A 23,597-nucleotide genomic window follows, 5' to 3' on the forward strand; every position below is an offset into this window, starting at 1 on the left:
TGTTATTCCTGTGCACGCAACCAAAGTATGTGGATGGTGGGTGATGCGCCGTGTGGGACAAGATTGCGTAGATCAGCGAGGCTTAGCAGCAGGACGAGCAATCGCATGAAGCCCGACTTGCTTGCCGCACCTTGGTTGGAGACTGGGAAGCAGACGATGATGGCGCAGCGGAGGCGGTGGTGGGGGGGACGAGGAGGGGCGGAGTTGGAGGTCCCACTCAAGGTGCCAGCTGTGCTTGTATTACTTGCATCACTTGTACTTGCACTGCCGGCGCAAACTGGTGTGCACCTCAAGTACAACAAAGAGGTAGGTACTTGCGTCTCCCGAACAGTGTGTGCATGAATGTTTTTACAAGTACGGTGCGCAGCACGGTGCGCAGTACGGAGCACTGAGTATACATGCCACAGTGTTTGTGGATTGTATTTGTTTGGAAAATGAAGCATACTAGCAATACCTAATTACAAGTAAGTACAACAAGTACGGAGTAGATCACTATACTTGGATATTATGAGGTGCTCCATATCCGTGTACTGTAGGTACAATTAGTTGTACTGTACGGTGTACTTATTGTACACTATTATTACGACGGAGTACTCACGGAGTACTTTGAGTCCATTTCCACACATTCTTGTGCATGGTGATCTCGTAAATAAGTACGACAAGTACTGTGCACAACAACAAGATCATAGCCAAGCAACACCCGAAGATGCAACATTCAAGTGTATTAACCAGCGGTTCAGATGGTTGTATAATGAGGTAAACAAAGTGCTAATACTCCGTACAATTGCACGAAATTATCCGCATGGCCAGGCGGAGTGTAGAACAACCAGAGAGGTGCGGAGTCAGTATTGCGGAGCAGAGGCAGAATAGTCCCAAGGTGAGACTAGTATAAGAGGTACAGTACTCCGTACTAGGTAGCTTATCCGTCAACAGTCGTCACCAATCCCCAGTCACAATCGCTAACGTCTTGGCGATTCCACAGCCATGGTGGACACCAACTTGTACTGTGCTCCTGCAAGTACTGTACTGTACTTACTTACACCTTCTGGCTGCAGCACAGGCGGGTTGTAAGTACAAGCGTGTCCGTTGCACTCGCTGTAAGTACTTGCACAAAATACCAACGGATACGGTACAGTACAGTGATGTACAAAGTGCATGCCGTACTTGAGGTACTTGTAGCGGTACCCGCATGCACCTAGTAGGTAGCAGCAGCAACAGTACAGCAAACTCATACTGTACTCGTAGCCATAACTCGTACTGTACGTTGTTTGTTCCTTTCTGCCCCAGCACCACCAAGTACTCCGTAGGTACAACCTACAGTACAAACGTAGGTCTACAAGTAAGTACTGTACTTATTTACAGTAGTTGTACGCCTGTTTACAGTAGTTGTACGCCTGCCTACAGTACTACGTGTAAGTACTGTACACGTCTGTCCTCCGTACAACCGTAGGTACCGATACGGCGGGGTAGACTCCATGGCAATGCCACGACGTGGGACTCGTGCTGGCACTCGCACTTGTCCTATATGCATGCCCGTGCACTATTAATAATTGCTGGCAACCTGCGCACCCGTCAGCTGTCCTGCTTACCCACCTCCAATCCAAGAGTCCAACTGACCAACAAGCAGCCAACCGAATAATCTGCGTCGGGGACCTTTGCTTCCATCTCGCATCTCTCGACATCCCATGTCATCGCATGCCCCCGTCTCCTCATCCTCGCCCGTCTTCGTCCTCGTTTTCGGCCAAAAGATCCATCGGTAGCTGTCGCTGTTGGATCGTGGGCGACCTGCCGGCCTCGGACGTGACTCGCGCGCACTCTGCTCCCGTTGCGCCGACGAGAAGAAAACAGTCGCGACTCGATCCCCGCTCCCGACCGTCAAGGTAAACCGACGACGGACATTTAAAGCACCAGAGCCCGGTCGACGCTGCCGCGCCCGCCTCTCGCCGCACTTGCGCCTGCACCGAAAGCCTTCATCCTCGGAGAGGTAGCCTTCCGCACTCCCCGCCGCGCCCCTTGACGGCGACTTTGCCCCTCCTCCAGCGTCGCCGTCCCGAAGCGATAGGTGCAGCATGAAAGGTCTCAGCATGAACAGGATGCTGGGGAGCATCAAGAAGAAGGCCGGCGGTGCGTCCAACTCCCCGAACCATGACGCGGCATGCGGCCATCGCTTGGACGGCTGCTGATTGCGTCAGCTTGCAGGCAGCACAGGCAGCCCCAGTGCCACGCCCCCTCCAGCCTCCGCGGCGAGGCCGGCCGAGAGCCCCGAGGTGACGGCACACAACAGCGTGGTGCGTGCGAGGAATGGCATGCCCTGCCGACGGCCACGTCGCTGACGAAGCTGCAGAAAGCCTTTTGCGAATCCGGCGGCAACGCCCAGAGCGACGAGGTGCTCTTCCTGCCGCCCATCGTCGACGCCGCCGAGTCCTCGCCGGCGGCCGCGGCCGAATGCGCACGCATCATCCGCAAGTTTCTCGGCAAGGACTATTCCTCCCGGCCGTCGTGGCAGTACAACGCCATCATGCTCGTCCGCATCCTCACCGACAACCCCGGCCAGACCTTCACGAGGAACCTCGACGACAAGTTCGTCGACACGGCCAAGGCGCTGCTGAGAAACGGCAAGGACCCCAGCGTCCGTCAGCTGCTGATGGAGACCCTCGACAGCATGGAGCAGACCAAGATGTACGACGAAGGCCTGCAGCCGCTCATCCAGATGTGGAAGAAGGAAAAGGTAAGGGCGCTCGACGACTCTGGCGTGCGAATCCCCGCCGTCCCCGCTGCCGCCGACCGAGAGCTGACCGACACGCCTCCACAGAGTCGCCTGCCCCCCGTCGGGCCTCGCCCGCCCGACAAGAACGCTCCCCGCCAGGTCAACGACGCGCAGTCGCAAAACTATTTCGCCAAGGCCCACTCCAACTTCCGCCTGCCGGATCCCGTCGAGCTCGCCAGCCGGCTCGAGGAGGCTCGCACGTCCGCCAAGCTGCTCGAGCAGGTTGTCATGAACACGCCACCAGGCGAGATGCTGCAGAACGAGCTCATCCGAGAGTTTGCCAACCGCTGCATCAGCGCCTCTCGCAGCATCCAGGGCTACATGAACTCCGACAACCCGGCGCCCGACAACGACACCATGGAGAATCTCATAGACACCAACGAGCAACTGCAGACCGCTCTCAACCAGCATCACCGCGCCGTCCTGAGGGCCAAGAAGCAGCTGGGCGTCGGCTCGACCGACGTCTCGCCGTCGCCAGAGCCCAACGGTGCCGAACGCCAAACCGTCACCGCCGCCGAGCCCTTCGTCTCCGGCGGAATCGGCGGCAAGGGGAAGCAGACGGAGCAGTATAGCCCGCCAGACGGCCCGCCGCGAACGGAAGCGTCGAGCTCTGGGTACCGCCGGGAGCAGGCCCAGGCTGCCGACGATGGGTTGGACGACCCCTTTGGGGATCCTCGACCCGGCAGCTCGAACAGTGCGGCCCGCGGCCGTGCCAAGGTGCTCGACGAGCGGGCTGCATCCAACGAGCCCTACACCCCCAAGGCCGCGGATTCCTACTTTGCCGAGGAGACGGCGGCGGCGAACGGGTTTGGCGCTTCGAGGAGTGCGACGGGCACCTATGTCCCCTCTCCGCTGACGCCGAGGTCCGGGACGCATGAAGATGATGATATTTACGAAGCGACGCCGAGGAGCCAGGAACCACTTTATCGGTATTAGCCTTTCCAATTGGATCATTTGCTGTCCGTCACACCGGCCGGGGGGCTGCATCATGTACACGTCACAGTCATCGTCCTCTTTTCTGCGTGGTTCATGTCCGCGTGATGATACCCCTGCTTTGAGCCATCTTTGCCCGTGGGGAGGGAAGCGAGGGAAGAGAGGGGGGGGGGGGGCAGCAAGTCGGTTGCGCATGCCGCCAAGGACGTGCCGTAGCGCCTAGGGTTGCCTGCCATACCCGGCCGAATCTGTTCCTGCATCATCGCCATTCCTTTCCTCATCCTGCCATCCATTTCCCTCGGATCATTTGGTGGCTAGGATGCGGAAGCGTGATTTGCCATCCGAGGAGAGAGAGGCACAAACAAGTCTGCATGGGGATGCATCGGTGCTGAGTTGGCATCACTCGGCAGCGTCATCCTGGTTGGGTGGGTGACATGTTTTCGGAGAAGTGCTGCGGCGAGTGGCAGGTTGCAGGTAAACCAGCCATCGGGCCAACTGAACTTGTTTGAGGGACAGTGCCGGGGGCGGAGTGTGACCGAGATATGTCGTTTTCAGCGACCAAAGGGCGAAATGCGAGAAATCTGAAAGCATGGCAGAGGGCAGAAGCAGGATGCACCACTCCTACGCCCTCTAGCGTGTGTGCATGTACGGATTCTCGTCGTATCCTCCGGCAGGGTTGGCACTAGATTGCGAGTGCGTGTCCACGTCGCCTTGATCTGGGTCACGATAATCCGGCTAGGACAAAGGACCTGGGGGTGAAGGGTAGCAGGTAGCATGACGAAGATGGGCTGATGCTTCTTTTCAAGCGCCGAATTGGCATCCGCCCTGCATGAAGCGTTGTTGGCTGCAGCCATCGCTCCAGGTAGCGACCACGTTCGTATCGTGAGCTCCACAACGATAGCAGACAGGTCATCTGCATCACTCCATGATGGGCCTACCGCCCGTGCTTCACGCATATCTGATGCTGAGTCGACCAGGCGCTTCACGGTGCACTGTAAAGGGCAGGTCAACCCGGGCCGGACCGGGCCTGAGCGGAGCAGAGCAAAGCAGGAGATCAGCAGGTCCGACCTTTGGAGCGATGCCCATCGTCGCCTGTTTTCACAAATACCCCAAACTGGACGCCGATGGGTTGCCTGTAGGCGAATGATGTTGGCGAAGAAACATGGCATGATTCCACGGCGTTGAACGATGTTGCCAGCCCATGCCGTAAGTCGAGTCCTCGCGGTGTCGTACCCCACTCGTGCACGTTTGCGGGAGAAGCGAGCATTGTTCGTCTCATGGTATCAAAAGTTGACAAGTCGGCGGACTCCCGAGCGCTCGCAGACCCTGGTCGCTCTGAATCATGAGTCGTACAGCACCAGGACGTCACTCCGCGGAAGAGGCGTCATTGTTCGCCGACGTGCCGGGTCGGGTCTTGCAGAACAGGCTGGGAGTACAAGTTGGGCCACATGGATAGGCGCGACGTGAAACGGCTAGCCATGTGTCAGTCCAGCTGATGTCAGGATCGGACCATCCGGCTTCCGTGCTCCTCCGCGCGTGTCCAGCAGGCGGCTGTTATGCCCCCATCGACCATGAATATATGCAACCGTCACCGTCACTGCCTGAGCGGACGCGTGGGAGACGGACCGCTCAGACGGCGTGGGGGAATCGAATGTGTTGGTTGGTTGTTTGCATGTACGTGTCTTCGGTGTGAGGGAGCGGTCAAACTCGCTCATGCTCGTTGCTTGGTGGCGACATCGCGTTCCTTCCTTCTGTTGGCGTCCATGGCCGGCCCTTCCCGTCCGTCCTCTGGGGGGGTCGGCGCCCAGGCAAACCGATTGGTCGCCCCGAGGCCCCTGGGTGGATGCATGTTTGCCCGCTTCGGGAGATTCTTGCGAGGTGCGCGCTGAGGCTCGTGTGTGCCTTTTCCATATTCGTAGGTACTTTAATTAACAAGTACCCGACCGCGTAACTCTCGCAATGAGGCTCAGTCGATGCCCGCCGCTTGTGCCTACAGGTACCAGGTAGGCATTGCAGGGATCAATCAGCGAGTGGGCTGACTGCTCCGTTGTCCCGGGATCACTTACATTTGGTACGATTCGTGGCTGTCTCTAGCCATCCGAGATCCGAGGTTCTACGGATATAAGAAGGCTCGAGAAAAGAGTGGTGTACTCGTAAGTACATGTACAACTATATGCCTGTACCTGGGGCCGCTGTGCGGCGCATAGGTATACAGTGCATACATATACATGTATGTATACATGTTCCTGTGCATCATCGAGTACTCCGTATGAGCACCATGATTAATACTTCGTACTCCGTACTCCGTACAGAATCTCTCATTCTCGTGCTACACTCCCTGTGCACGTTCACTACTATCCAGGTACAAACAAAGTGAAAGACAGGCACCTATACTCCGTATTTCCCTACTTATTCGTCACTAGCTACTGGCATAGACTATTTGCTCGAACCTACTATGCCAAAGTTAACTAATTACCGCATTTTTAGCGAGTCCTCCCTGACAAGCTCTGCTACGGGTGCTCGCGTGTAGGCAGCTCGGTGGTGCCTGCCTTGGGACGTCGTCGTCTCGCCGGCTCGCTACTTCACCGACTTCACCTACACCGGCCATGCAGAACTGACGACTCGTCACTTTATCACACAGTCATGAATCCTCTATGCCCCATCCTCTCCCTCCTGCGCCATCATCGCTCCCTGCACGTCGTGGGTTACAACGCAAGATGGTGTGACTGCTGTGGCGGCGGAGCCAGGCGGGTGCCCATGCGGCGTACCATGACGGGAAATGAGATGAGCTCCCTCCTACCCGGTCAGACCATCATCGACGTGGCCCAAGCGGTCACCCCCAGCACCCACGATAGCTAGAGTGTGAACTACGGATGGAACCTGGATGGACGTCGTGCACCAGACTCCATTTCACCCAGGTTCCGGTTGACGTGCGTCCTTCTGCCCGACTCCGACTCGCTCACCCGTTTCTCCCGCTTTCTGGGAGACGTCTGAGGCGGTGATGACGAGTAAGTGCACATTGGCGGCATGCCACAAAAGAAAATCTAACGAACATGGTTCAACGCTAACGGATACTGGGTCTGTCTAGTGATGCAACGATATGCCTGCTGTACGTTCACCTGCACCGAGTGCCGTTGGAGGACCGTCGGTGCTGGTTTGATACTTGATCACACCCAACACAGGTCCAGGCTTCTGATCGGTGTCCCGATCTACCCATTTCACGATGTATAAAGGGGCAAATGGGGCCCAGGAGCGTCCTCGGGTTGCTAGAATCATCAGCCGCCGTCGAAGACGATATACATATCAACGTCAGCAAATCCCTCAACCCTAATTCGACTGCGACTGTGCACCAGAGTCAACATCACTCATCCGCCCGATATTGATATCACTCTTGCACTGATTTCAATCAAACGAATACAATCCATAGTGGGTCATTTTTTATTGCATTTATTCTCATCATTCTAATTTTCATCACTAGCCTGACTCTTTAATCTGCCGCTGCGTACTGATCTACTGCCTCCTCCTCCTGGTTAAGAAGATCCGAAGGACTTGTCCCTGAACTTGCCCTTCAAATCAGTTATTTGCAGTTTCCGAACTGTATCACCCGTCTGCTTTGCAGAAGGTTCCCGGTTCAACCTATATCGATACACTTTGAGAATTGAATCTTCTCGAAATCAGCTTCCGAGTCCTTCGCCCGTATCCCCGACCTGTTCAGCTTTGATTTTGGGGCGCCATGCACCGACCGCAGACCCCATATTGTATTTGATGGTTCCACCACTCTAATCCTCTCCATCTTGATATTCATTTACTTGGTTTAGCATACCGGTTGGTGTATTGAACCGACCATCAGGTTTGATACTCGCAAGCTTCCACACCACATTGCCTTGCTCCAAGCTGTAGTTTGGCATCTTCGACAGCCTGGGATTTCGTTGAATCGGCAGAAAATTATCTCCCGGGTCCTGTTTCGCCTACACAATGGCCGTTTCACCCGACACCTTCTGTCCTCGAATGTCGCAACCGGCCACAAGCCGTCCCCCCTGCACGTTTCCAGCTCGGGAGGGACATGCCGAAATAATCGACCATTTGACGGCCTTTCCTCATTACAAATATGGCACCAAATTGTCGGACTCGCTCGCTTCGCTGTGTCCTGAAATATTGAACTTGATACTAAATCATGTATGTCCCTGCCGCTGAACCGAATCGCGTCGAAAATATACTAACCTGCTTGGGAGGCACGAATGCTGCATCCTGAATGTCTCTTTTCACTCAGGCTTGTCTGCCGAAGGTTCAATTCTGTCATCACCCCGGTTGCGTACCACACCATCGAGCTGAATGACACTCTCCTCTCCCCTCGTGCAAGATACTTGCAAACCGGGGCCCTTGCGCTCGTCTTCCAGTACTGCCGCCATGTCATCGTCCGCAGCGATCTCCATCCCTCCAGAGTGACACGAGTTCTATCTCAGATACAAAGTCTCGAGTCTATCAGGTACATGGATATCACTCTTTTGCCCTGTAAGGACGATAGCTGACACCCCTCCGTGGTAGGTTCCGCTACGTAGCTCAGCCATGCTCAGTCTCAAGATCGTGGTTTCCATCCGAGGTTTTGGATCTAGACAAAATCTTGCAATGCGGTACTCAACTCCACGTTGAAAACCTGCCCATCAGCAGTACCCGGCGTGACTTGGACGATGCCTACTTTGATGACCGCCTGGCCAAGCATCTAGTGTCGCTCAAGATGTCCCACTCTGACCCTCCGCTGACCACACGGTCGGGCTCGTTGAAGCACCTCATCATGCACTCCCCGAATCTGCGGACGTTGCACTATCGGGATCTCGGCATCGGCACGAACTTTTGTTTCCACACAGCAGAGCGGATGCCGCCCTTGGTGGACCTCGTCTTGAAATCTTACAACTGGCAACACTCGGCTGATTCTGCCCGCAGGCACTGGGACTTTTCAAAGATGCGATCGTTGAAGCTCATCGACATTCCCACCTCCAATTTCCTCGACTCCGTTCACCTGCCGGATTTTGCCCTTCTGGAGACGTTGGAAGTTAAGGACTACGGCGGACACCTGCAGGACACGTGGCCCAGCGCGACGCGACGATTATACGACCTCGTCGGCCATCACGTCCGTGCCCTGAAGACTCTCGACGTCACCTGTCACACGAAGCTGTTCGGCCTTGACGCTATCCGACAACACGGACTCTCGTTGCAGGTGTTGCGTTTCAGGGACCATGTCGGCTTCGAACACGACAGCAAGCGATGCCCGACGCTGAGCCCCGTCGATTTGGCTCTGCTGTCCGCCCAGCTCACCCGGCTGCACACGCTGGAGCTGGACATGGACGTCTCGCCCAGTGGCCTCGGAGACTTTCTCGCCGCGGTAGCTTCGTTTCCGAGGCTCGATACGCTGACGCTACATGTCCAAACATGCATCCGGTCGTTGACAAGCGTCGACCAGCGTACCGACCCGGACTACCATGCCACTATCGATTTGCTCAATCGCTTACTATGCTTGAGGGCCTCGCTGAAAGGTCGTCGGTCGTGGCGGCGCATCACCATCAACGTCGGCGGTTGGCGGCCGGCCATGGTGCGCAGAGTGGGACACGATTGGAAACAGCGAAACCGGGAGGGTGTCTTTGCAGAGAGATGTTTTGTGCTTGAGCGAAACAGGAGAGGGTTGTACGAAATCCGCGAAGAGGAAGCATTCGAGAGCTCACGCCGTCGGTCGCCGATCCAGTTGTAGACTTGGATTTGGATGAAAGGACGACCTATGTGCAAATTGAAGCATGGCAGAAATATGATGACCATGAGATTGTTTCGCTAATCATGGCAGGGAACGGTGCGCATATGACCGACTTTGGTGCGTAAATGATACACGTTTCAGGCATTTACACGAAACAAAAAAACCCCATTGCTCTGTTTCCAGACAGTCTTTATGGGTGTGGCCGGGAGTGGTGAACGTATGGTTTGGAAACGTCGCCTTGCACTTCTTTTTCTTCAGCTTCGAGAAACGCTAGAGTTGAGTATCTATGGACGAAAGTCAGATAGATAAAGAACTCCCTGGTGGTCAATTGTACAGGAGCGGGCTATCGAGTCTGGTGAAATAATTACGTGGAGAAGTGCTACCAGATTTGACGATGGACAGTCATGGCAGAAGGATTTTCTTCTTGAGTCTGCCTTTGAACAACTGAATCAAGGCACAACCCCGGATGTGAGCATTGGGTCGTATTACTATTCATCGCATGAATAAGAGTAATAAATCTTGCAAGGATTTCATATGGCGGCTACTCACTTGAATCTGTACTGTGTGAAGCATGATAACGGGAGAATAGCAGCTCGTTTCAGGAGGCTCAAGGTTGATAATAGCAATATCAAACGTCAGGTCCATCAAGGGAACGGAAGTTGATGCCGCAAAGGGACTCTGCTCGATCTCATCTACGATGATGTAAAGAAACTACAATATGGGTTTACGAGTTCTTCACTTTGCCGACATAAAGCGACCATGGGAGGCGGAGCAGGAGTGTTTGATTTCGGAAATACGCAGAAAGACGCTTTCACTAGCACGCTGCAGACCAAGCATGGTTCTGGAAGTTGCGTTTTCCAGTGGTCTTTGGATGTTTCCGGTTTGTAATCGGTTCCATCTTGAACTTGGCAAGCATGTTTGATTGCGGCGTGTCACATCAGCGGCGTGTCACATCAATACCGACATTAATGCCGGGTTTGGTCTGATTGTCCTAGGTCGAGTTGACGTTTTGTTTTCGCCGACAGGATCATCCGTAAGCTAGAGATCAAGCGCTGGAATAAATCCAAATCCAGATCGCTTCGGTCCTCACCGTAGCTTTTTCAAATCCATGCGTTCTATTCACGACGCCGACTTACCCGGGATGACGGATGATGGGGAGGAGCAGGTTTCTCTCGGGCCTCTCCTCCAACAGATTCAGCCAGTCATTCAAGAGTCGGACTGGAATGCCGCTGTTAATACGTTTCAGAATATGGAATATCGCCGTGAAACCTCTCGAGTCTGGCAGACACGGCAGCTTGAATTCTTGTCAAGCACCCAGTCGTCTAGTGCAAACGACGTACGCCAGCACAGCAGCCCTGTCGTATGTCCCGCTAGACGATCAAATGACACAGGAATGCGACACTGGCGTGAACCAAAATCGAGCGTCGCACTCGGCAAATACCCTTGTCATGCTGAGCATTGGAAACGTGAGAGATGAGAAGTCCGGGATGTTTGCGAGGCTCCCGCCAGTCTCGTACGACCACCAACTTCGATCCTCGTCGCCAAGCCTGCCATAGGAGCTAGTTTAGGAGGTTTTGTTTGCTTGCCAACGACCAAATGCCGAGCGATGCCGAGCGATGGTTTTCGTTCATGGATGATCGCTCGGCCAAGGCCCGGTTAGATCGATGGAAGTTAGCCAGATTGATTAACGCTTCGTGGTGGACGATGGCGTTGCGCCTGGCGCGTAGACAAGGCGATAGTTGCACGCCAACATACGGCCAAGAATGGGGAAAAGAAACAAAGAGCCAAGACGCCAGCCACCTCAGTTCGGCAAATCAAGGTCGATGGCGGAGAAGGCTTGGAGGAGCTCGCACGCACTTTGTCTCAGCGTCTCGACCGGCTCAAACGCAACGCGCTGGCAGCGCACCAGCCGGCGAAGGTAGGTGAACTACACGTCGTCGGAGTCGAACCCCCGGAGCAATCAAACCATGCAACACTATCGCGTGTTTCTGCAGCAGCGGCTCAAAGTATGCAAGCCGCCACCAGGAGCCAAGACCAATCAGCACCGAACGAGGGACCCAAGGAGAGGAACGCACCGATGCATCGTAAGCTACACGCCATGGGATTTCGCCCCGAGCCTGCCGCCGTCTGCACGCACGCTTCCCGAACCGCACCCGCCTCCGCCCGGGCCGGCCAGCGATATGTCGCGGAATACGCACGTCACAGCTCCCTTCCGTGGGCAGGGGGGAGGGGGGTGAGGGTGGCGCCAACCGCAAACTTTGATTTTTCCGCTTCTCCTCTTCGAGCGCAGAAGAAGTCGGCCATTCCTCCCGTTCGCTGGAATTCGTTCTAGTGCGGGCAGCAAAGTGGGCATCGAGGGGCCGGTGCCGCTGAAAGGGGACGAAGTGCATTCCAGTCGTGCGGCGGGCTGGGCCATCTCGCGCACCATTCCACTCGACCCCCCCCCGTTTCTGCATGAGTCGGAACCCGCCTGGATGGTACGAGGAGCTTGCTCAGGCGGTTCGGAACGACGGATGCGGCTTTGCGCTGTGTTCCATTTAGGTTCCTCCCTCGGGGCTCAAGGGCCGAGGCGTGAGAGGAAGGGCAAAAAGGGGGTTAACGGGGGGAGGGGGAGGGGTCAACGGAGGGACGGCGACAACCGCACTTGATCCCAATTCCCACCGCCGCTGCGTCGAGGTGTAAATTGGAGCGAGAACAACCGGCTCGCACGCGTGGTGCTAAAGGTTCAATAGCGAAGCAAGGAGGCGTCCATATCACGCAATCCCACCCTCCACGCCGGATAAGGGGGGCCAAGATGCGGTATGCGCTCCCCCCATCGCCTGGTTGAGCAGGGACGAGGGGGCTTCCTTTGGCTCTTGCTTTCACTTGGTTTGCCAGCAGCCAAAAGCTCAGGTGACCTGGGCGGCGCTTGTCCCCTCGGCCTCTGGCCAAGAGCATGGACGACAACGGCAGAACCAGAGGACCGGTATGGGTGATGGCAAGCGGCCACCCCGACCCCCCCCTGGACGGACACAGTTGTCATGCAATGCGCCATGCTGGTGACGCGAAGGTAAGAGGAAGCCACAGACGTTGGCCTTTCCACTCGCCTTCTGTTGCATGAACACCTGGCGGTGCCCCTCCCCGGCCATGTCTCACGTCGTATCTCCCCCGTCTCGATGACGCTTGCATCGTTGCCGGACGGAATTTGAAGCAGACAATGACGAGGAGAGGCGAACAAAATAAGGTTGCGAGACAAGTGCGTTGATCGGAGCAAAAAATACGTACTTTCTGTTCATGGTGGGTGGCCCGTCGTCATCGTCGTCGTCGTCGTCGTCGGTGTCGTAGGAGCCGCCTCCGCACTGGCTGCACTCGTAGATCAAACGGCCCAAGCCCCCATCTTGGGGCGGTTCACCTTGTCGTCCTCCGTTCCCTTGTTCCAGGTGTCGGAAAGCCCCCGTTGGTCAGCGCCCACGTACCCTCTCTCTCGTCGACCCCTTTTCTCGCCGTTAGTCCTCGGCACCAACCAAACGGGTGGTGGGAAATTCGCTCGCCCCTAGCACCGCAGAATGATTATGCAAGCAAGGTGAGCTGCTCGGACATGGCTGGGGAATTAGGCCGCACCACAGCTGGATCGGCGCGCATGATGGCGGACTGACAGACATCAGCTGAACAAAATTTCCCTCCTTTCTCGCACGCCCCCTCCTTCTCCGGATCCCCCATGCATCCATTTCCTTGCAAGCAAGCAACCAACCACCTACCCATCCATCCACCTCCATCCCACAAACCTTGGCGCCTCTGAGCGTGCTCCTGCCCCTCCCTTTGCGCCTCCCTCGTCCGCTGCCCCTTACCCAGCCGGCACGACGCGGCCGGAGACCGAAACCCACGGTCCCCCAGTCGTCATTGCCAGCGGCCGTCCGGTGACGCACAGCCCGATCGGCCGGGTCGTACGGTGCCGTCAGCTCACAAACCTGACGCCGGCCAGCCATGTGGGTTTCGCCGCTTCTCGCTTGCGTCGAGCAGGCACTCGTCGTGCTTTGTCGGTACAGTACGTAATATCGCACAACTTGTACTGTACCTTTCTGGTCACTCGTTGAGCGTGTTCCTTGCTCGTACCGTACCGTGTGCCGTCCTCGTCGTAAATCGCACTGCTGCACTAGTCCGTCCCACTTGCCTGGGGGGTGGAAGGGGGGGGGGGGGGGGGAGGGAGGGTCCGACCAGGAGTGGCCGGTTTCTCGACGGGAAAAACGGAAGGGAGCAAAGGCCCGTCGCGAGAAGGCGGTACGGTAAGGGCAGTCGAGTCGAGTCGAGTCCCGTCGACTTGGCCGGTCGTCCCAATCCGTTTCCTCGCACGGTACACAGTTAGCACTCGCTCGCTGTCACGCACACGCACCCGTGCGGCGTACTTACACCCAGGTGTAGGTAATACCGTAGAGAACAGCATGGCACGTGAACCCCCCCCCGTCAGTCCATGGTGCTGCTCTCTTGAGGCCAGGCGGTCGGGCTGTAGGATAGTCTTGTTCGTCCCATCTAAGCCGTCCTGCTGCCGACACGGTACAACGGGGGGGGGGGGGCACGGCAACTCGACTGCCGCCTTGGATTGATTTCTCAGGCGGTCTGGACCATCTCCGCGGTTGGCTCCTCTGTTGCTCCGGTATTGCTATCCGCACCACGTCAACTTTGCTCGCTCTCGCCAACGTACCGTACATGGGCAGCATCGGTAGCCAGCCAGCCCTGAGCGATGTGCGGGGGCGGTCGGAAGCGGAGCGAAAAGGAGGAGACAAGGGGCAAAAATGAAGGAATGCGGAGAGGTTGAGGTGTCGTTGCAAATAATAGCGGGCGGACCTCTCCAGGTGCACGCATCCAGAATCCCACCCAAGCGCTTCCTGCCGCAAGCCGCAAGCCGTACCTTCCCCCGAAAACACGGCACTGTGCATGTACAATCAAAATGGGCGCTCCATCCCCGCAGATGAAGGTACAGATCCGTGAGGCTAAAATTCACTGCGCACTGTGCACCTGCGCGCTTCGACATGTACCGTGCGCGATACAGAACCCGCACATGCTCAGCGGATCCCTTACTTGCACGGTATATACAGCACGGTACTGGTACGGAACACCAGGATAGAAACGCAAGTGATTTTTGCTGTATGGAGTGCATGCTTCGTATCCATAGATGCACCTATGCTGTACGGAGTACGGAGTACAGGGCACATTCTTGTACATGTACAGCACACGGCAAGCTTGAACCACATTGTAATTACTTGCTAGTTCAAGTAAGTACATATACAGTACTAATATGGCTATGGCAGATGGGAGTCTGTAATTGTATAAGTACAAGTACGGAGTACACAGTATTCGTATTTGCCAGATTGCAGTATATATACTGTACAAGTAGCTAGTACTTGCACAGGCATACATAGTCTCTGTCCCATCCAGTAATTCTTACTGGGTGCGCGGCAGCAGCCAAGGGCGTGGCAACGTCTGACAGAATGTTCTGCCTCCGTTCCAAGGAACAAGTCGCCACACGCCACGCCAATACAGCAGTTGTGACGAGCCATCCGTCGAGAACGGTTCCGAGTCTCGATGGCCAGAACTTCCAAGCCTTCGAGGCGCCTTCCGTCAATGAAGGGAAAACCAGGAGGTGGAGTGCGTGTGTCGTCGGCGTAATGGTTCGTTCCCCTGTGGAAGAGTGGCATCCCCCACCCCCGAATGGCCCATTTCCACACTTGACTGCACTGTACTGCCCTGGATAACTCCAGTGCGTGCCCACCCCCACGTCTCCCGCAAGTCGTGTGCGTAACAGTACTACTACTTGGCACGAGCGCGTGCCTTGACATGGCTGCCCGCCAACAGCAAGGCGGAAAGGGTGAAACAGGCCGATGGAGTGAGGTTGAGAGCATGCATCGGTGGAAGGGACGCAAGCGATGGGGGATGACGTTTGGCATTGCTAACTCGTTGACACGGCATGCCCGCTGCTCCCTCTGCTCGACCATCCTGCGCAGTCGCCAAGGTGACGCCATCCTTGTACAGCAGCCAGCCAGGCCTGATGTCCAACGCTCGCGTCGGCACCACGCCAACACGCGCGTCCGTACCTTGATCTTCTTGGGCGAAACAGGTAAGAAAAATGACAGCAAAATCACAGACGGCCGGCCCCGTCATGTCCCATCCGGTCCAGTCCGGTCCAGTCCGTCGACGCCCGTGACGATCAGAGTAGCCGCCGGGGGAGGTGGCAAGGAGGGCCAAGATGAATAATGGGGGAGGTGGAAAAGGTAGCGGGGTAGGTCGGTCGGAGAGTAGATGAGTGTTAGGTTTAGGTGTAGATGGGACGTAGAGGTAGGCAAATCAAAAATCCGAGCCAGAAATCAAAACGTGGGGCGCCGTGAGGCATATCCGTCTTTTCGATGAGATGAAATGGAGACGTGAATGTAATGGCGACCTCGACCGTGCCGCTGCAACCGGTGCGGGCAGGAACACCTTGGCGCAGGAGCGGGAAAACCGACAGCCATCTACCGGTGATGGAGGAGAATGGAGGCTTGGAACGGATGAAAAAAAGGGGGGGGGGAGGCGGGGAAGAGGCCAACGACTCGGTAGCCTACCGCGGTGGTGGTGCCGGACGGCAAGGCACCGAATCGCACAGGAGCGAGGAATGGGGAATTAGAAAGGTAAGCGGGGGATAGGCGCCAAAACAAGGTGTTTGCTGCCAAACGGATGGTTCATCTACACTCGGGAAGCCTCCGAGCGCATGGCGACGAGAGCTCGGCGCGTCCCTCGGGCTTGGGCTTGCCGAATCGGCCGGTGACGGACATGGCGACGCAGGGACGAGTTCTCGTCAACGAGAATCGAAGCCATCCGGAGAGTGGTCTGATCCGTTCCGGGAGCCGAAGAAGCGACAGGCGAGAGGGTGGGCGGGGCGGAAGGTGACCGGCTGTCCGGCAGGGTCGGCCTCGCGCATCGCCATGTTCCCGCTGGCTCGGCTCATGGGTGGAGACGGCGCGGGGGGCCACGGTCATGGTTCTCCGGCCCGTCGGCTCCCTCAGCGCGAGCTGTTGGCGCTTTTCGAGTCGCGGGGACGGTTCAGGCGGTCGATCATGCCCCTGTCGATGTCGTTCTTCTCCACGAGGTTGCTGAGGCTCATGACGGACGACGAGTTGGCCGGCTGGCTCGCGGGAGCGGCCGGCTGACGGGCGGGCGTCGAGGCGCCGCTGGAGCCGTTCTGGGCGCCGGGGGAGCGCGGGCCGGGGTTCGCCGACTGCGGCAGCGCCGCGGAGCCGCGCGGGCTCTGCCGGGCGCCCTGATAGGGCGCGTGGCCGAGACCTCCGGGGCTGCTGTTGTTGGAGAATTCGGCCGGCGACCTCCGGCGGCCGTCGTCCTCGGCGACGCTCGCCCTCGGCGGCGGCAGGCGGTAACTCTCGTCCCGCTCCTCGGGGGTCCGGCGACGGCGACGACCGGCCATCTGCGACGCCTCGTCGCCGTACGAGGAGAAGGACTCGGTCGGCGACTGCGTCGGCTGCTGCGGCGGGCCCTGGTGGTGATGGGGCGGCGGCGGCGGCTGGGAGTAGTAGTTGGGGGGGGGGACGCCTCCGGGGCCGTGGGCGCCGTGATGGGGTGGCGGCGGCGGCGGGTAGCCGTGGGGACCCGAGACGGCGCTCGGCGCCAGGGGCTGGCCGTAGGCGCCGAAGAGCTGGGTTCCGGGCGGCACGCCGCCGGGCACGGCCGACACGGGGATGAAGGCGGTCGAGCTCGACGAGGAGACGGGCTGGAAGATGCACTCCTGGTTCATGCGGGCGCAGTTCTGACACTTGCCACCGGGCGTGTTCTGGTAGCCGCTGCAGCGGATCTGGGAGACGTTAGCGACGGCGGGCGACGGGGCGGCTCGGCGCGACGGGGGGCGGGCCGGGGGGCTGGGCCGACCTTTCTCTTGCGGCAGTACCGGCAGGCGATGGAGGTGCGCTGCCGGGGCGCCGCCTGGCCCAGGCCTGGCGTCGGCGTCTGGGCGTACTCCTGGTAGGGCGCGGGCGGCGGGCGAGGGTATCCGTTGGGAGGCATGCCGGCCTGCGGGGGGCCGCGGTAGTAGTAGCCCTCGCCGGCGTACTGGTGAGGCGGGTGCTGGGCCTGGTGAGCGTCGGCGTACTGGGAGGGCGGCGGTCGTCGGTCGTCGTAGTAGCCCCCTCGCTGGTCCGGGGGTGGGTAGCCGGGCGATCGAGGATCGGAGGCGCCGGCCTGCAACGGCGGGAGGTAGGCGTGAGGCGGCTGGCCGGCGCCGGCGGGAGGAGGGTAGCCGTTGACGGCGCTCGGCGACTCGTACCGGGGGTCGTGGGCGTAGGGGCGGCCGGCGGGAGGGGGAGGCGGCGGCGGCGGATAGCTCGCGCCGCCGCGGGCCTCGTGGATGGCCGGCAGGGTGACGGCGGCGGCCATGCTGGCGCGGGGAGCGTCGATGGAGCGTCGGCCCTGCTCGTCGGCGAAGGGGGGCGGCGGTCCGGGCGGGAAGCGGGCGGACGACTGGGCGTGATGCTTCTCCTCGAGGTGGCTTGACGGGAGACGGTCCTGACGATGGCGGTCGTCGGCCATGCTACCGCTCGGCGCCTGCTGGGATCGAGGTGGGCGAGAGACCTCGGGACGCAGGGGGCTCGGGGGGTGGTGGCGGTGGTGCAGCACGGCAGTTGCTCGTCGCGGCCTCAGGGATGAAGGGCGACGACGATGAGCGTGACCGTTGCGACGGGGACCGAGAGGGACGAGCAGCCAAGCCGCATCCGGTGCGGCTCGAGGAAGCGAAGAGAAAACGCGGCGACCCGGGGGGGCAGCGGTGCGCGCGGGACGCTACGTATATCGTGCGTGCTCCGTGGGAGGCCGACGGATGGAGGCCGGAAGATGCAAGCCGGCTCAGCCTGCGTACCGACGTTTCTGCCGCGGGGAACGAAGACGAGTCGAGGCGAGGCGTGTCCAAGTCGAGGGCTCGCCGCGTAGGGTGTCCCCGATATGCGTCCGTGTGCGTCCGTGTCGAGGGATGAATGACGGCTCCTCCTCTGTTCAGCGCGCGGGGCGTCGGCGGCCGAGGGAGGGAGGATGAGGAGGAGGAGGAGGAGGTAAGTCGCTGGCGACGGGTCGACGGCGAGTTCAGGCGCCTTTCGCAGGAGCGTATGGCAGCTTCGTCGTTTGCTGGAGGACCGAAAGGAGAGGCTGCCCGCGATCCGAGTTTTTGGGTGTGGTGGAGGAGGGGAGATGGATGGATGTGGATGGAGATGCAGCGGGAGAAGAGGAATTGGAAGGAACAAGACGAGTTGGGCTGCGGGCATGAGGCGTGCGTGCGAGCGTGCGGTGCGTGGGAAGGGAAGGGCAGGGGGGGGGGGGGGGGCGTGCGCGCACGCCTCTTGATCGTACTTTTTTGCCAGCGGCGGTGGCTTCCTCCGCCCGTACCCGTACTCGTACAAGCACTAGGCACTACGACGCAGGCAGGTACTCGTACGTTGTTGTTCGGCACGGCCTGGGTAGGTGCACGCCCGCTGCACTCGGGCTTGGCCCGCAGGCGTGTCTGGGCGTGGGCAGGCGTACAGGTACCAGCAGTACCAGCAGGTACGGCAGCATGCACAGCCGCAGCACACCCTACACCTAAGTACAGCAAGTACAGCGAGTACAGTAAGTACAGTAGGTAAGTACAGTAAGTACAGTAGGTAAGTACAGTACCAAGTACAGTACACTCCAGTGCAGTACGGAGTAGTACTTACTTGTCGGTGTACAACTACGTTGTACAGTACAGTATACAGTACAGTACATACGACTTGCCAGCAAGCACTGTACTGTACAGTAAGTATGTGCATGTACGTACAGTTTACTGTACGTACATGCACAGTACACGTGCGGCATCCGAGTCGCAGAACGAAAGGCACCCACCCAGTGCCAACGCTTCTCGGACGCCATGAGTGGAAGAGACGTGAGCGAGCGGCCTCGCTACCGGCAGCAGGCTCGGCACCGGTTGCAAAGGCAACTATTGTCGTCCTCGTTTGCATTTGCAGCAGCGGTTCGCGCGACGAGCAGAGCGCGGGGATGTGCACGCGCAGGAACCCGTCGAGCAGCCGCAGGTCAACAGCAGCAGCAGCCGGCGAACAAGTAATTACTGCACACCTACACCTACTGCGCACGTAGGCGTAAGTACATGCGCAAGTACTGCGGCGACGGGACGGAAGTACCTGTACGTGGCTCCACGAGCCTGCACCACAAGGCGGGCAGGAGGATGGGTGCTGCCGACGGCGGTGGACACCTGTCCAGCGGCCTGTGGTAGCGCCCGAGGGATTGGCCCGGAGGGGTGGAGGAGCGTGTGGGTGGAGGGGGGCGGAGGGGGTGGGGGGGGGGGACAGCAGCAGGTCCTGGACGAGCTGGAGCCGGAGCCGGAGCAGAAGCGGCTGCCGCACCTGTGAGGGGAGGGAGGGACGCCAGGCGTGCCCTGATGCGGCCGAGGCATTGGACGACCCCACCGGCCCTTGGGTACGGTTTAGCGGGTATTCGTTGTACCGTACGAGCGCCGGCTGCTCGCAAGCGGTGCAAGGACACCAACTAGTACACGTAGGGAGCCCATGCACCACGAGCACCACCGGACACACCAAAGAAATTGTACATGTGCAAGCACTCGCACCTACATGTGCCGAGAAGAAGAAGGAAGCAGAGCCACGAGAAAAAACAGGGCCACAGATTGCAGGCATTCGCAGGGGTGCGTCGATGAGGAAGTACAACAAGTACGTAGGTGTAGGTGCACAGGAGGGAGCACTGTACTTGCTGTGCGCCTTACAGCAAGTACAGAGGACGTTGTACACATACTTGCTTGCCTGCGCTTGGAAGTGTGCGGAGCCCTCCGTCGGTACTTTGTACCCGTGCAAGGCCCGTGGCAAACCTACCCACTGCAATTAGGTACCTCATGGTCGGGTCTGGTGGGGTGGAGCGCGCAGGGGCGCTGGACAAAGGCATGGGAACCCGGCGGACGGGAATGTACGTTCGAGTACGAGTGCACTTGCGACGGCAGGTAGGTGTACGTGCGCGAGCACGGCGGCGGCGGGCAGGCTCGCCGTACCTGTACACGCACCGCACGGCACGCTACCGGCGTACCAGGAGGCGACACCATGGTACGGGTACGGTACGAGCCAGGGGGGGGGGGGTACCCGTAGGTGGCATCGATGGGCCCACGCCTCGCACCGCCCAGGCAGAGAGAGGCTAGAGGCAGGCGGATAGGCCGGCGACGTGCCGCTCCAAGTCGGCAGGCCCAAGTAGGACGAGCAGATGCCGACGCAGCAGATGGCCAGCTGGTACGAGGCGGGAGGTACTCCTGTCACCGGGCACGGGTACGTACATGCACAGGCACGCAGCGCAAGTAGTAGGTGTGCATGTACTCCGTACTTGCTGTAGGTACTGGTTAGGTGTACGGAGTACTGTATGGGAGTACGGAGGAGTACGGAGAGGGTAGTAGGTCTAGTACCAAGGCAACGTTGGTACCTAGTACTTTTAGGAGGGAGTATCACTCCGTACTACAGTAGTTGTACTGTAAGTACATGTACTGTACTGTACTGCACGTGCATACAGCACACCAAATTACATGCATTGCCATTGCCAGCAGGCACTCTCAATCAAGTATGCTGAATATAGGTGTCCTGTACTGCGTACGGAGAACTCATTGCATGCGCATTGAGCCTTGGAATGTGCCGCCAGTCAACGTACTCGGCGCTGCACGTGCAAGCACGGCACATGCACGCCTACATGCTTCGTTGCCCTTGCAACACACATGGCACGAGTACATCTACAGTATCAGCATCTAGCCTACCAGTTGTCGGGCACGTACTCTGTACTTGAACATGTGCTGCTGTGCTGGTGGTACGAGATCAAGTCATGCAGCAAACAACACGCTGTACAGTGTACACCTGCCCTCTGTACTTGCCACTACCTGACCGTAGTCCCCGGTACGTACAGTGCACGCGCAGGTACTGTAAAGCACGCACGCCAGCGCCGCAACCAGCGGGTGGTGCGATGATCGGGTCCCCAAGCGAGCAGCTGCAGCGGAGAGCGACGGGCTAGCCAGCTGTTTCTCCCGCCCAAGGCAAATGCAGCCAGCTTGTCCTCCTCGCCCTTGGTCGGGTCGTGGAACCAGCGCAGACGCAGATAGGTACCAATGCAGGCAGTCAGGCAGGCAGTCAGGCAGGTAGGCAGGCAGACGGGCAGGCAGACGGGCAGGCAGGCGGGCAGGCAGGCGGGCAGGCAGGCAGGTGGGCAGGCAAGCAGCAAGTCAGACGGGAGCGACGACGAGGCGGAACAACACAGGGCGGGTGGTGGCATGGCATGACGGGCCGAGACAGGTCGCGCCAGCTCGCAACGCGAGAGAGGTGGCCGAGACACGAGGCCCATTCTCCGAGCAAGGAAAGGAGGAGGAGGCTTGCTCGGCCACGATGCGCGGAATGCGGCCCCGGCGAATGGACATGGGTTGGACGGGATCAAGCGCTTCTCCTCCCGCCGGCGGCCCCGTCCGTTCACGGCGATGCGACGCGATGCGATGCGATGGCGCCGACGCTGGACCGCACGAAAGGGGTTGGGCCGGCCGGGGCGACAAACGACGAGGACGCAAGTGGCGACTCGGGAACCGCACGCAAAGGCTGCCGCAGCACGTCGTCGCAGCACGCCGGCAGCGGCCACGGCAGCACCGTTCTTGACGAGGGCGACGGTCGGCCGACCGACGATGGTGCGGACGCTGGGCGGCGAGGGCGAGGGCGACGAGGAACACACCTTTGCCTGGCGGGTTGGTCTCTCCGACGGCGGTCGACTGGAACGGGAAGCGCAGAAGCAGCGCAGAGTCCAGACTCGTCGTCCACGCCGCACCGCCGACCGAGGCTGTCCGAGGCGGCCCGAGGCGCAACGCCGGCCTTGGCGCTGGCGGTGCAGGGCGAAGCCGGAAACGAGGCAGGACTCGGGCGAGGCGTGCCACGGGAGGCGAGGGGTTGGTCGGCGACGAGCACGGTGCGAGCGAAGACCTGCAAGCACTCGGCGGCATATGGCCCGTCGTTGCCGCAAGTACAGTACAAGCATGGGCAAGCATTACGGGGTGCCCGCACAGCACACAGGCGTCGCATCGTTTCGTGCGCTCGCTCTCGTTCCCTTGTGCACAGTGCGGTACACGGTACGGTGGTGACGCGTACTGTACTTGGACTCGGAGATGGCGGCGATGCCTGCTCATGCGATATGCGACGCCTGCTCATGCTCGCGTCGTAGGCCGTCGTCCGTCGGTCACGGGCCAAGGCGGGAGGCGGGACTCGTTTGCCTTTGCATGGGGCGCGTGGGCAGGCCAGGTTGGTCGCCGGGCTCACCGCACCGGCTGCAGCGCAGGGCAGGGCCGCAGGTTGCGGGTTGCAGCTTGCAGGTGGTGGGTGGCGGGTGGCCGATGCGGAGCGAGCATCAACCGTGCTGCTGTTCTCCGCACACGTGCCCATCCACGGAGCCGGTAATGCGACGTTTGGGCGGGCAGCGGTCGCCGCCATCCGAGGCAAGGCCCATGGGGACGACATGGCCGGTGCGGGAGCACGAGCACGACCACCGAGGGCAGGTGACTGGCGAGCGCTGGCATCGCTTCCCCTTCCGCGCGGCCGGCGAGCATGGGGGGGACGACGGGGCGAGGTGGGAGGAGAGGGACGGGGAGGGGGCAGGGACGAGGACGAGGGGGGACAGGGACGAGGACGAGGGGGGACAGGGACGAGGACGAGGGGGGCAGGGACGAGGACGAGGGGGGACAGGGACGAGGATGAGGGACAGGGACGAGGAGGACGAGGGGTAAAGGGTCGGGAGGGGTTGAGGGGGGAGGGGAGCGGACGGGCTGCGCAGCTGCCACTGGGCAAGCCGGGCCTGCCTGCGCGACCCAGCGGAACGGATGCTGGATTGCTGGCCAGCAGCGGTCGCCGGCGACGCAACACGACTTGCTCGGAATGGGTGCCCTGGCGAGACACTGCGCGGGGGCAATACGTGCACAACGTGTACATTGACGTAGTACCCGTATGCGATGGTCATGGTGATTCCGACAGAATGCCTGCGTGCTGTATGAAATGTGCTCCATAACATGATACGGCACAGGCACCTGGGTGTGAGGTGTTACAGAGGGGTGGCAAAAATGTCGATTCAATTTGTATGAGTAGCACTACGAAAACTGAATCGTTACTT

General features: G+C 59.4%; 3 protein-coding genes across 3 annotated transcripts; 2 read left to right on the top strand and 1 right to left on the bottom strand.

The window, feature by feature from the left end:
• Positions 1–2,155: 2,155 nt before the first annotated feature.
• On the top strand, positions 2,156–3,703 carry DCS_04028 (uncharacterized protein; the record flags this gene model as incomplete). Its single annotated transcript, XM_040801340.1, has 1 exon — positions 2,156–3,703. The coding sequence occupies one exon, from the start codon at positions 2,156–2,158 to the stop codon at positions 3,701–3,703; it is 1,548 nt and encodes a 515-aa protein (XP_040656373.1).
• A 3,972-nt stretch (positions 3,704–7,675) lies between these two features.
• On the top strand, positions 7,676–9,443 carry DCS_04029 (uncharacterized protein; the record flags this gene model as incomplete). Its single annotated transcript, XM_040801341.1, has 3 exons — positions 7,676–7,876; positions 7,933–8,186; positions 8,246–9,443. 3 exons carry the CDS (start codon positions 7,676–7,678, stop codon positions 9,441–9,443), a joined length of 1,653 nt encoding a protein of 550 aa, XP_040656374.1.
• A 7,009-nt stretch (positions 9,444–16,452) lies between these two features.
• DCS_04030 (C6 transcription factor) lies at positions 16,453–23,419 on the bottom strand (the record flags this gene model as incomplete). The annotated part of the gene is made up of 11 exons (XM_040801342.1): positions 16,453–17,256; positions 17,331–18,236; positions 18,317–18,541; positions 18,883–19,019; positions 19,193–19,208; positions 19,259–19,538; positions 19,604–19,893; positions 20,491–20,730; positions 20,795–20,804; positions 21,367–22,212; positions 22,269–23,419. The coding sequence occupies 11 exons, from the start codon at positions 23,417–23,419 to the stop codon at positions 16,453–16,455; spliced, it is 4,905 nt and encodes a 1,634-aa protein (XP_040656375.1).
• Between the last annotated feature and the right edge of the window lie 178 nt (positions 23,420–23,597).

This window comes from Drechmeria coniospora, chromosome 02, assembly GCF_001625195.1.
Source record: "Drechmeria coniospora strain ARSEF 6962 chromosome 02, whole genome shotgun sequence".
NCBI lineage: Eukaryota > Fungi > Ascomycota > Sordariomycetes > Hypocreales > Ophiocordycipitaceae > Drechmeria > Drechmeria coniospora.